Below are 13,029 nucleotides of genomic sequence, written 5' to 3' on the forward strand. Positions count from 1 at the left end.
CCACTTTGACCTACAGGTAAGCCTAGATTAAGGCTTACCTGTAGGTCCAAGAAATATCTCCTAAACCTACACGGTTTAGGAGATATTTACCTGAAGACAGCCACCGCTGTCTGCGGCGCGCAGGCACACTGGGTAAGCCTCAGATCATGGCGATATGCCGCGAGTGTTGGCTCGCGCGGGAGTGACGTCATCACTGCTCTGCGAATCACAGCACCGGAGCAGTGAGACCCACCAAGAAGATGGATGCTCGGAACTACAGGGGACAGTGGTGACTTCGCTGGCTCCTGTGTCAGGTAAGTGACACATAATGGACTACTATGCGATGTGATGTGATGCGATGCATAGTAGCCCATTATGCATTACCTTTGCAGGGAATCAAAGAGGAAGTAAACCCATAAGGGTTTACTTCCTCTTTAAGTCCGCTAGTGGGGGGGGGGTGTTAAGTCCGGGGGGTGTTAAGTCCGCTGGTGGGGGGGAGGGTGTTAGAAAAAAAAAACATGCTGCCACTGCCAAAATTTTAAATTGTCATGATGACTAACTTTTCCCATTCTGTGAAGATTATTACAGATACCTTACTTCAGGCTGGGGAGCGTTGATTGAGAGCACTGGAGACACTGCGCCAGGTCCTTGCCATTCTTCGGGGGTGGGGGTGATGTAGCAGGTCTCGTCTCCTCTGCAGACTGCAGCTAGCCACTCCTCCCAGGTCACGTGCGACATGACGTTCTTGACGCGGGGCGTCCCCTCCCCTGCCACACACACTTGGCCTGCCTCTGAGACTCCTGGGAGGTGGGAGTTGTAGTCTGCTGCGCTCACACCTCCAGGAGCTTTAGCGCAGCTGGACTACAACTCCCACAATGCAGCGCAGGCTGGGCAGCAGCATTGAGCCAGCCAATCGGCAGGGGCTGCGGCCAGAGTTAAGAGAACTGTGTGACCCCGGCCGCCCGTCACAGCATAAAAAAAATAAATAAATAAACAAACAGCCAGCAGCCGTTTTAAACATAATGTAGGCACCGGCCTGGGGGGGAAATTTCCACCCTGCCACCGGGCCCAGCCCGCCCCTGGTGACAGTTGTCAAATCTTTGATTTTCCAGCACTTTCTGCCTGTGTGGCAATTGTCACCAGGGTAAGTAGAGAGGGTAGATCTGTTGTCTAGTAATAAAACAAAACAGAAGTTCTAACCTTTCCCTCTTCTTCTATTAAAAGTTTTTTGAGTTTGAATTGCATTGTGTTTTATATGGGATGTGGCGCAAAATTGTTCTTCAGATGTTCAGCTAAAATATCTTTAATCCTTGTTTTTTTAGATTTATTTTCTCAATAATTTTATTTTTTTTATTTTTTAATAGGATCTTTTCAAATCCGCATTCTTTTATTTTGAAGGTATATTTTACAATGATATGAGGTATCCAGAGTGCAGAGATCTAAGCAGGTACAATGCATATAACATTTTTATTTGAACTGAGTGGTGAATATTCATTCAATATTGATTTTGGAAACAAAAGTATATTTTGAAGTCCTAAAAAAGAAAAGAAAAAGCAGTTTTGGTAGATTTTTAAGCACTGTTTGTATTCCTGATGACCTTAATGACCCATGTTTTTTTTTTTTTTTTTCCACTTGAATTAAAAATCAAAAATAAATTACTGTTTCTTAACCACTTCAATACCGGGCACTTAAACACCTTCCTGCCCAGACCAATTTTGAGCTTTCAGCGCTGTCGCACTTTGAATGACAATTGCGCGGTCATGCTACACTGTACCCAAATGAAATTTGTATCATTTTTTTCCCACAAATAGAGCTTTCTTTTGGTGGTATTTGATCACCTCTACGGTTTTTATTTTTTGCTAAACAAATAAAAAAAACATATTTTTTTTCTAAATTTTCGGTATTTTTTTGTTTCAGTTTCAAAACTTTGCAAATAAGTAAGTTTTCTCCTTCACTGATGGGCACTGATGGGGTTGCACTGATGGGCAATGATAAGGCGGCACTGATGGGCACCGATGAGGTGGCACCAATGAAATGGCACTGATGAGGTGGCATTGATGGACACCGATATGTGGCACTGATAGGCGGCACTGATGGGTGGCACTGATGGGCGACACGGATGGGCACTGATAGGTGGCACAAATTGGCACGGATTGGCATGGGTTAGGCGGCACAGGTGGGCATGGGTTAGGCGGCACAGGTGGGCATGGGTAGGCGGCACAGGTGGGCATGGGTAGGCACTGATAGGCGGCACAGATGGGAACTGATAGGCGGCATTGTATTATAATATATTGCACTAATGGATGCCAATCAGTGCCAATCAATAATGCATGCCAATCAGTGATGCCCATTGTGGGCACTGATTGGCATCCATTATGGGCACTGATTGGCATCCATTGTGGCACTGACTAGAATCCCTGGTGGTCTAGGGTGGCATACCTTGTCCTTGGCATCCCTGGTGGTCTGGTGGCATCCCTGGTGGTCCAGTGTGGGCATCCTCGGGGGGGCTGTGCTGATAATCGATCAGCACAGACCCCCCCTGTCAGAGGAGCAGCCGATCGGCTCTCCTCTACTCGCGTCTGACAGACGCGAGTGAGGAAAAGCCGATCACCGGCTTTTCCTATTTACACTGTGATCAGCCGTGATTGGACACAGCTGATCACGTGGTAAAGAGTCTCCGTCGGAGACTCTTTACCGAGATCGTAGTTGCCGGGTGTCAGTCTGACACCCCGCAACAACGATCGCCGCGAAGCGCGCCCCCGGGGCGCGCAGCGGCTCATAATCCTGATCACGTCATATGACGTCCGGTCAGGATTATGAAACCACTTTGCCGCCGTCCATTTGCTATAGGGTGGGCGGCAAGTGGTTAATCATACTTTCTAGGACATGGAGCAACTCTTATAGCCATTACAATAGTATTTATTTTGTCACCTTCAGATTGGACACTGGCCTAAGGCCAAGGCGATTGTTACCCAGACACTACTATGTCTTCTATCTCTGTGGTCTGTGCAGTTCTGTATTGCCTGGTAGATTGGCAGAGTGCTTTATAGATACAGGGCAGTGATCTCCAGATGGGTAGCTGTGTCCCTTAAAGCCCTAGTGGCATGGCCACTGAGATGAGTGGTTTGGACTCTCGGGTAGGGTTCCTGTAGTGAGAACGGTAAGTACCTCTGATGGGAGTCCCACTGGTGGCTGTACTGTGGGTAGGGAGTTTACCTTCTCATATCCCTAATTATATGCCCTTTAATTCATAGTTTTTTTCTTTTTTTAATTGCATTCCTCATTGCAGTTGCCCAAGCAATACACCACAGAGGCGGTAGGGGTTGAATGGGATTTTGGCAGCATCTAGTGAGGCAGATTGTGCTTTTCTGCCCACTCCTAAAGAATGCGGCTGCCATTTTGGGCCCTTCTTGCATTGACTTAGAAAGAAACATACGGTTCCTGAGGCAGGGTGCTCAGTGGTGAAATCAAAACTGTTAGGTGGATCAAGGAAAGAATTCTCATTGGCTATCGCCAATTTACAACACCAACTTTCTGTTGTCCTTTGTGCTTTAGGCCGGGTTCACACCGCTGCGATGCGGGAACGCCGCGAATCCGCGGCGTTTTCCCGCATCGCATTACTCCCGCCTGCAGTTCACACTGCCCTATGCGGACGGCTGGGAGTGTCAATGATATGTTAATGACACCCCCAGATCCGTCCGCATATCGCAGTGCGATCTGCCGACTCGCACAGGAATCGGATCGCATGGTGTGAACCCCCATGCGATCCGATTCTGTTGCGGACCAAAAAAAGGGTCCCGTGCGAGTTTGCTGCGGGAGCGATGCGAATTCAGCCATACTATCTGTATGGCTGTACTCGCATCGCTACGGAGATCGGATGTGATTTGCGGTGCGAATCACATCCGGATCTCCCCCCCGCAGCAGTGTGAACCCAGCCTTAGACTGCATAAGTCACAAACAAAAATGCTCTTCTTCCTCGCCTCCCTGCTGATGGAGGGCGTAACCAGCTATGGATCCATTGGAAGAAGAGGGGAAAGAAGCAGGATCTTAGGAGGTCCTCAGAAAACCCAGGGCCTGTCAAAGTGTGTTTTTTAGGTTTCCTGGCAGAAGTGGTGTTTACCAACTTGAGGTTGCTGCTCCCTGAAATGCCTATTCAAAAAGTTACCCATTTGGGCCATTTAGGGTCATGGCAGCCACCTTGGCACCCCCAGTCTTTCCTTGTTTAACTTTACTTAAAGTTCATGATATACACTATATTGTCAATAGTGTCACTATATTGTCAAAAGTATTGGGATCCCTTCCTTTACATGCACATGAACTTTAATGGCATCCCAGTCTTAGTCTATAGCATTCAGTATTGAGTTGGCCCACCCTTTGCAGCTATAACAGCTTCAACTCTTTTGGGAAGGCTGTCCACAAGGGTTAGGAGTGTGTCTATGGGAAGGATTGACCATTCTTCCCGAAGTGCATTTGTGAGGTCAGGCACTGATGTTGGACAAGAAGGCCTGGCTAGCAGTCTCTGCTGTAATTCATCCCAAAGTTGTTCTATCAGGTTGAGGTCAGGACTCTGTGCAGGCCAGTCACGTTCCTCCACCCCAAATTCGCTCATCCATGTCTATGGATCTTGCTTTGTACGGTCATGTTGGAACAGAAAGGCGCCACCCTCAAACTGTTCCCACAGTTGGGAGCATGAAATTGTCCAAAATGTCTTGGTTCCCTTCACTGGAACTACCCCTGAAAAACAACCCCACACAATAATCCCCCCTCCACCAAGTCATTTGGACGAGTGCACAAGGCAAGTTCCATAAAGACATGGAGGAGCGAGTTTGAGGTGGGCGAATTTGACTGGCCTGCACAGAGACCTGACCTCAACCCAATAGAAAATCTTTTGGGATGAATTAGAGTGGAGACTGCAAGCCAGGACATCTCGTCTAACATCAGTGCCTGACCTCACAAATGCGCTTCTGGAAGAATAGTCAAACATTCCCATAGACACTCCTAAACCTTGAGGATAGCCTTCCCAGAAGAATTGAAGCTGGTGTTGGTGGGCCAACTCAATATTGAACCCTACAGGCTAAGACTGGCCAGGTGTCACAATACTTTTGACAATATAGTGCACGTGCTTACCCTGAAAAGGCATTTGTCCCAATGAAGCAGTTATTCACTAATATCCTATGGGAAATCGAGTTTACCAAAAATGGAGGATGCCCGCTATCTTAACCACTTTCAGACCGGACCAATTTGCTGGTCAAAGACCAGACCACTTTTTGCGATTCGGCACTGCGTCGCTTTAACTGACAATTGCGCGGTCGTGCGACGTGGCTCCCAAACAAAATTAACGTCTTTTTTTTCCCACAAATAGAGCTTTCTTTTGGTGGTATTTGATCACCCCTGCGGTTTTTATTTTTTGCGCTATAAACAAAAATAGAGCGATAATTTTGAAAAAAACACATTATTTTTTACTTTTTGTAATAATAATTATCCCCCAAAAATATATAAAAAACTTTTTTTTCCCTCAGTTTAGGCCGATACGTATTCTTCTACATATTTTTGGTAAAAAAAATCGCAATAAGCGATTATTGATTGGTTTGCGCAAAAGTTATAGCGTTTACAAAATAGGGATAGTTTTATAGCATTTTTATTAATTTTTTATTATTTTTTTTTTACTAGTAATGGCGGCGATCTGCGATTTTTATTGTGACTGCGACATTGTGGGGGACCCATCGGACATTTTTGACACATTTTTTGGACCATTGTCATTTATACAGTAATCACTGCTATATAAATGCAGTGATTCCTGTGTAAATGACACTGGCAGTGAAAGGGTTAACCAGTGGGTGGCAGTGTAGGGGTTAAGTGTTCCTAGGGGTGTGTTACTAACTGTGGGGGGGTTGGGCTTTCATTTAGTGTACACTGATCTCTGCTCCAATCACATGGAGCAGAGATCAGCGTCACTAGTTGCTAGGCAGAATGGAAAAATGTTGTTTATACAGCATTTCCTCCATTCGGCCGCTCCGTGAGACGATCGCGGGGATGCCCGCGGCGATCGAGTCCGCGGGTCCCGCGACCGGACTCACGGGGGTCCCGACCAGCGCGGGAGCGCGCCGCCGGCGGCGCGCTCCCGATGGCACGGCGGCAACGAATATTGGACGTACATGTACGCCAATATGCCTGCCCGTGCCATTCTGTCGACGTACATCGTCGTGCGCTGGTCGGGAAGTGGTTAAGAAAACCCTGACTGTTCCTGTGGATGAAGTACCTATCTTTAAGGATGCTACAATTTAAGCCATCTTTTGCTCCTATAGGGGCAGCCTTGTAACTGTAAGAAGCAGATTGAACACCTACTATTTTAACGGGAATGCCTTGGGTGATCACATCCAAAAGGTAATTGTGGGTAGAACCACCTTATCACCACTCAAGAAGGAAAAGTCTATGGTTCAGAAGCATGCTTTTCTTACTTCCCTGGAGCATTGTCACAGAACTCCAGGCTAAGCCTCCAGCTCCAATTCTGCAAGAAGCCATAGACCTCAAAACCTGCAATGCTTGGGGACAAGGACATTTTGACTAGGAAATTTTGGTCTGCCGCATAGTAACTCTGGGTTACAGGCTGTAATTTCAGAATTTTCCCTGTGTGTGTTTCATGCTCTCAGATGTTGAATCCACAAAGTAGAGCAAGCTTTTTTTTTTTCAGGCACTCAATTGTCTGCTTGCAAAGGAAGTGATTGCTCTGGTCCTGGAGGGAGAAAAGTTTTGTGATTTCTATTTGAACTCTTCTTGGTACCCAAGCCAAATTACGATGTTTGCCCAGTTCTGGATTCCAAAGGCCTCAACAAATTCAGTTTACTTCTCTGTTTGGCCTCTACATGGCCCCCAGAGTATTCAAGGTGTTGGCTCCAGTCTTAGGTCTCCAGTGTATTCCCATTGTGGTTTACCTAGACATCCTCCTGCACTGCAAGCAATTTGCTTCACTTCTAGTGTCCAATTTGCATCAGACAATACTCACTTTAGAAGGCCACGTTCACATTGTGCTGATTTGGCATGCAAATCGTATGGTAAATCGGTAGCTATTGCCAGCAATGGCACTGTCCGAATCGGGGCAATGCCGACTTTACGGCACTGCACAGATTCCCAAAAGTAGTTCTCGTACTACTTTTGATGACTTCGGGGGCGATTTGAATAGACATCTGTGCATGAAGCCGCATTGCCTGTTTGAAATCGTGCGAGTTCAGCTGACCCTGCCTGATTTGCAACCCGCATCAATGTGAACATGGGCGAAAGGTTCAGGTGGATTCTGAAATTCCAGAAATAAGCTATGGCCCCAAGTCAGTGACTGTAATATCTGTGTCTGATCTAGAACATGGATAGAAAGGGAACCCCAGTGCTTTGGGACATGCTTATAATGGATATGAAGATGCCCTGTGCCCTGGGATGTATGATAAAGAAAAGATTTTTGGTTTATCTGAAATCCTTTTCTTTAGCGTATATGCAGGACAGAGGGATTCCACCCCCCTTCCTTTGTTGTTGATTACATGCTGGGAGTGGAATTTTTTGTGTGTCCTAAGCCCTAATGATTGAAAATATCTGCAGGTATATAAAGAATGTATTATTTTGTTTAAAATAAAAACTATACTCCTAGATCAGTTTAAAGGTGACTGTATATCACAGGTGATCAAATGTTTTATTGTTTAGATAGTGTTCTAAGGGGCATTGGCATGTTTAAGAATTATATTTTTGACCTCGATTGAAACACCAAGTCCACAGCTTTCCTATAATGCAGATGGTGGTAGGAATGCCACAGCAGAATGAAAAGAGGTGACTTTGTTGCACATAAGTGGCAATCCTGTGTGCTGCTCAATTCCGACAGCAGTAGTAGAGCACTGCAGAGGCATATAGAATATCCAATTTAGGACATTGCATTTATATTTGTGGGTCATCAGAAGGCCTATGTGAAGCTGGCTATAAAGTAGTAGAATTTTTGTTCCAATTTTTTTATTTATTTTTTAATAAACATTTGTTCAATTTTCTAATTGTTAATGATGAGAAAATTCGTAAAAAAAAATTCTTGAACAAACAAAATTTCTCAGTGTATATGGTTTTCATTCATGTTCATCAGTCCCAAGACAAGTGTTTAAAGCAAATTCAATTTTGAAAAACTTTTTGAACAACATTCGTCAAGTCTTCAAATGTACGAAGAGGTTTTCTCACATATATTCATTACAAATTCTACTAGTGTATGGCCAGCTTTACATCAGCCTACATAGACTAGGTCTATAGACTATGTAGGCAGCTCTTTTGTAAATTTGGTATGTGTCAGCTGCAAACTAATAGAAAAGTCACAAATACGGACACGAAACTGAAAGCTTTACTTCCTGTTTGAAAGGAAGCTGTTTTAATCAACTTGATGTATTTTCAAAGGACAGTCAATTTAATTCATGCATTGGTATTTGTGTATTAGTTTGGGAGAATAAAAGTACCTTACTATTCAGTCTGGGAGACTCATTCAACATTGTCCTTGATCCTCACAACTCTCCTACCTTCTCCATGGATTTTATTACTCCACTCTTACATCTGATCTCTTCATTTTAAGAGGGTCTTGTTTCTTCTACCATTGCCACCGCCCCTTTCCCTTTTTCTTAACTCTGTACCTGGTACCAGCAATGCTCCCAATTATAACTAACCTTTAACAAAATACATCTTATATCTTTAAAGAAAATTTCTGTTGGCCATGCAAAACCTACATTTTGTGGACCTCTGCTAGCATGTTCTATTTCATTATACATAAAGACAAGTTATGTCAATGTTACTTTAACGTATTCCTCCCCCTCAGCCTTCCTTCACTTTGTGTGACTGGTCCCAGGAAGGGTCTTCCCTTTGCTGCTGGGATTGTCGTGGCTCTCTGATACCATCTCATGCAATGTAAGGCCAGCCGACCTGCACAGTATGTGAGATCACCAAGGGTCACCCACTTTCTAGAGTGTCAGATAGGTAAGGTTAGTGCTGTTTACTGGAGGAGTGAGGAATGAGTTAAATTACCTTATTCATCGTCCCTAAGACAAAGGAGTGGTTAACCCTTGCAATGCGGATGGAAACCTAATAGTTACATAGTAGGTGAGGTCAAAAAAAGACACAAGTCCAACAAGTCCAATCTATGTGTGTGATTATAATGCATAATGCAAGTATAAATGTTTTTTTTCCTTAGAATTTAGCTTTATTAACAGTTCTGTACCCTAAAATTTGTTTTGGTTTTTTAGAACTATAGTTGAATGGGCTGAATCTCGTGACAGAGGCTATGGTAAATTTCAGGTAGCTAAGATGGAAGACTATACGTTTAATGACCTCAACATAAAAATTGGCTTTCCTTATCTGTACAGCCATCAAGGAGATTGCGAGCATGTTGTAACAATTACAGATATAAGGTAAGTATTTGGCATGAATTTTTGCAGTTATCTAAAGTAAAATATATAAAGGAAACATGTTTGTGTCTGAATAAAAACAAAAAGGCTTTGCATTGTCTTGTATAATTGAAATTTATTTTAATTTTAGAAAGTTTAGTATGTACAGTATGTGTTGGAGTATAGTCACATAGTATTTGACTGAATATTCATTGGGGAACACACAGTCATCTAGGTTAAAGGCCCTGTCTAAAGGTGTATATACACATAGTAAAAAGGAGGACATGGTGTATGCCATATGTGGCCTAAATCAGTGGTTCTCAACTGCAGGTCACACCCTCCCTCATGGCAGCCACGAGTAAGGCTCGGTTCACACAGGGGGCGATGCGAGGCGACACGACTTGCCTCGCCGCGACCTCAGCAGCGACTTGCAAATGACTTCTGTATAGAAGTCAATGCAAGTCGCCAAAAAGTAGTACAGGAACCTTTTTTCTAAGTCGGAGCGACTCGAGTCGCTCCTCTTAGAACGGTTCCGTAGTACAGAACGGGGGCGACTTGTCAGGTCGCGGCACGGCAAGTCGTGTCACCTCGCGTCGCCCCCTGTGTGAACGGAGCCTAAACCAAACTGGACTTTCACAGGGCAGCTGTTGTGTTACCAGGTTGCTAGAACTGAGCGCTGCTCCTTTCTGTGTCGGGAGGCATGGTAGGTCAGTGCCTCTCTTAATGCAGAGCAGCAGCAGACCGGTCATCAGTAACGGCGCACAACAGGGAGTATAGTCTCATGCTTCCTTCCTTGTGGATCTCTGCACAGATAGCTTACCTGATGTAAAAGGAAGGAGGAGGGAATATCTACTGCATTAAGCCCCCAATGCGCCCCCACCCCCCCTCGTCCCCTTCCAGCCCCTGAATGCCTCCAACCAGCTGCAGACCCCTTCATTTCCCTTAGTGGCCTACAGTGCCCCTCAACCTTTGAGAGCTCCCACTGCGCCCCCTAACATCCCACCATCCCCTCAATCTGCTGAGGAGCCTTTAATGTGGCTTCTACATTAGTTTACTTTGTTTAGGCATTTGTTGTTTACATTTACCTGTTGATCTGGGCAGTAACTTTATTTTTATAACTTCCTTTTCCAGACCAAGCTGTCCAGAAAATGTTTAACCTGTTTGTATCTGTCTTGTATGAAATGTAATTCACATGGCATTCAAGGCACAGTGTCTCTTTGGATGTACTCTAATTCTCATTAATGATGTTAATGGTGGCAAGGATGCTCAACTTGCCCAGTTGACTATGAAACATTCTCCCTTTCTGAGCATTAAGTGTCCAAGTTTATAACTCCAAGTCTGCCAAATCTTCAGACAGTCTTTCCTCCTCAAGATGTGCCCCTGCTTTCCAGAGTGTGAGGATGTCTGTTGATATTTGCAGACCCCTGGATAGCTATAAACTTGAGCTTGTTATGGATGGCAAGAAAGCTTTTCTTGTCCAGCTGAAGGAGCCTAAGGAGCAGACTGGGAAATTGTCTATTCCCTCTACGCCAATGACCTTTGCAGACCCTTGGACAGCTTGCATTCCCTAGGGTGGTGTCCTAAGGCTACAATCTTGTTTTCTTCCTTGGCCCTTCATTATTTCTTCCCTCAATCCTTCTTTTGCTTCCTCACAGGCAAAATCTCCATCGGGCTTTCTTAGGACTTAGAGGAACTGCAGTCTGCTCACATAATTTGTAATAAAAACATATTTGCCATTCTGAAGCTTGCCACCAATCACTTTGCATATTATTTTATATATACTGTGATTCGGTACTTGCCAAATATGCTACAGAAATCTCCCTCCATTGGGTCTGGCTGCATCCATTTTAACTGTGGGCAGCAGAATCTGCTACCTGTTTACTTCCTGGATTTACAGAGATTCACACAGAGGCACACCTCCAGCTGCAGCAGCCCAGCAGCTCTAATTGGCCCTTTTATGACTCATCCCCCCTCCCTTCCTGGCAAACTCTAACTTGAGAGAGCTGTGCATGATGTCATAAGCCTAGGCTACTGACCAGACAAGAAACGGGAAGTGGGCTATATAAGGTATTTACTGTCAGAAAAAAATGTTTTACTTTCCAAAGTTAAAACAAGAAGAAGATTTAATAGATGGAAAGTTGAAAAAAAAATGACTGAAGGTCTACTTTAAGAGGTATTAAACCTCAAACCAAAAATGTAATGTATTGCAGCTTACAAATCATGAGATGTGGTGGCTGCATTAGTTTTCTTTTCTTTGGCTTCCCCCCACTCTGTGTTCACCTGATGCTCTGGCAAGTAACATCCCTCCTGTGTATTAGCATAACACAGCTCTGGAAAAATGATATATTTATGGCATTTTTATTATTTATCTTTTTTTTTTTTTTTCCTAATAATGGCAGTGATTGGCGATTTTTAGTGGGACTGAGACATTGCGGTGGACAGAACGGACACTTTTGGGACCATTGACAGTTATACAGCGATCAGTGCTAAAAATAGCCACTGATACTTAAGGGTTAACTCTAGGGGGCGATCAAGGGGTTAAATTTGTGTCCTAGGGAGTGTTTCTAACTGGGGGGATGGGACTGCCTGGAGGAGGAGAAAACAGATCAGTCTCCTCACCCCTGACAGACCGGAGATCTGACTGGTTTCATTTGGCACCATGGACATTATTCCAGTGATCAGAGATTAAAATAGCCATTGATCACTGAATAAAGGATGCTGGCAGGAAAGGGGTTAAGTTTCCCTAGGGGGGCGTTTCTAAAATTGGGGGGATGGAACTGACTGGGAGTAGAGAGATCCCTGTTCCTGATCACTAGGAACAGACTATCTCTCTCTACTCCCCTTTGAGAAAGGGGATCTGTTTGTTTACATTGTTCTGGCTCTCTGTGGAGCGATCACGGGTGGCCACCGTGGCCACATGCATCGGCTCCGGCAATGTGCGTGCCTGCTATAGCTGTTGAGCGAACCGACATATGGGTACGGCAATTCATGCAGCCGAGCCAACCTGCTGCAGTATAACTGCGGAGGATGGACGGCAAGCGATTAATATGTATTGTAATTGTACAAATATGGAATTTTGTATGAAGTATGTTTATGATTTAAAGGGATAGCGTGCAATTATTTTTGGGATATTTTGTACTTGTTTTAGATCAAGGCATTTGATGTGGGTTGCTCCCTGGTTTTTATAGTTTACACATTTTTGAGGTTAATTGCACTAAGGGTGGAATTTTTATGGCTTATAATAATTATGCTATTCCAAAACCTAAAGGGTACATTTACCATTTACCCCCATTCTCTCCCTGAGGAGCTTGTTTTGTCCTGCTACACGTTACCCAGTGGTCGGTGTGGTTTGAGTCTTCTATCCGGCAATAGACCAAACTGTGTGAACTAATCTTATAGCTTTACACATTGCCTGGCACTGACAATTTATGCAGCTTCCTTTACGGACACTATATACAGTGCCTTGCGAAAGTATTCGCCCCCCTTGAACTTTTCAACCTTTTGCCACATTTCAGGCTTCAAACATAAAGATATAAAATTTTTATTTTTTGTGAAGAATCACCAACAAGTGGGACACAATTGTGAAGTGGAACGAAATCTATTGGATAATTTAAACTTTTTTAGCAAACAAAAAACTGAAAAGTGGTGCGTGCAAAAT

General features: G+C 44.3%; 1 protein-coding gene across 2 annotated transcripts in view; it reads left to right on the forward strand.

The window, feature by feature from the left end:
* SNAPC3 (small nuclear RNA activating complex polypeptide 3) overlaps positions 1-13,029 on the forward strand; it is a 120,499-nt gene that overhangs the window by 104,164 nt on the left and 3,306 nt on the right. For both annotated transcript variants that reach the window (XM_077475123.1, XM_077475124.1), the window contains exons 6-7: positions 1,344-1,426; positions 9,231-9,395. In XM_077475123.1, coding sequence (XP_077331249.1) covers positions 1,344-1,426; positions 9,231-9,395 — 248 coding nt within the window. The remainder of the gene's footprint in view (positions 1-1,343; positions 1,427-9,230; positions 9,396-13,029) is intronic.

Source organism: Lithobates pipiens, unplaced genomic scaffold, assembly GCF_037356315.1.
Source record: "Lithobates pipiens isolate NorthernLeopardFrog02 unplaced genomic scaffold, aLitPip1_a1.2 Scaffold_13, whole genome shotgun sequence".
NCBI lineage: Eukaryota > Metazoa > Chordata > Amphibia > Anura > Ranidae > Lithobates > Lithobates pipiens.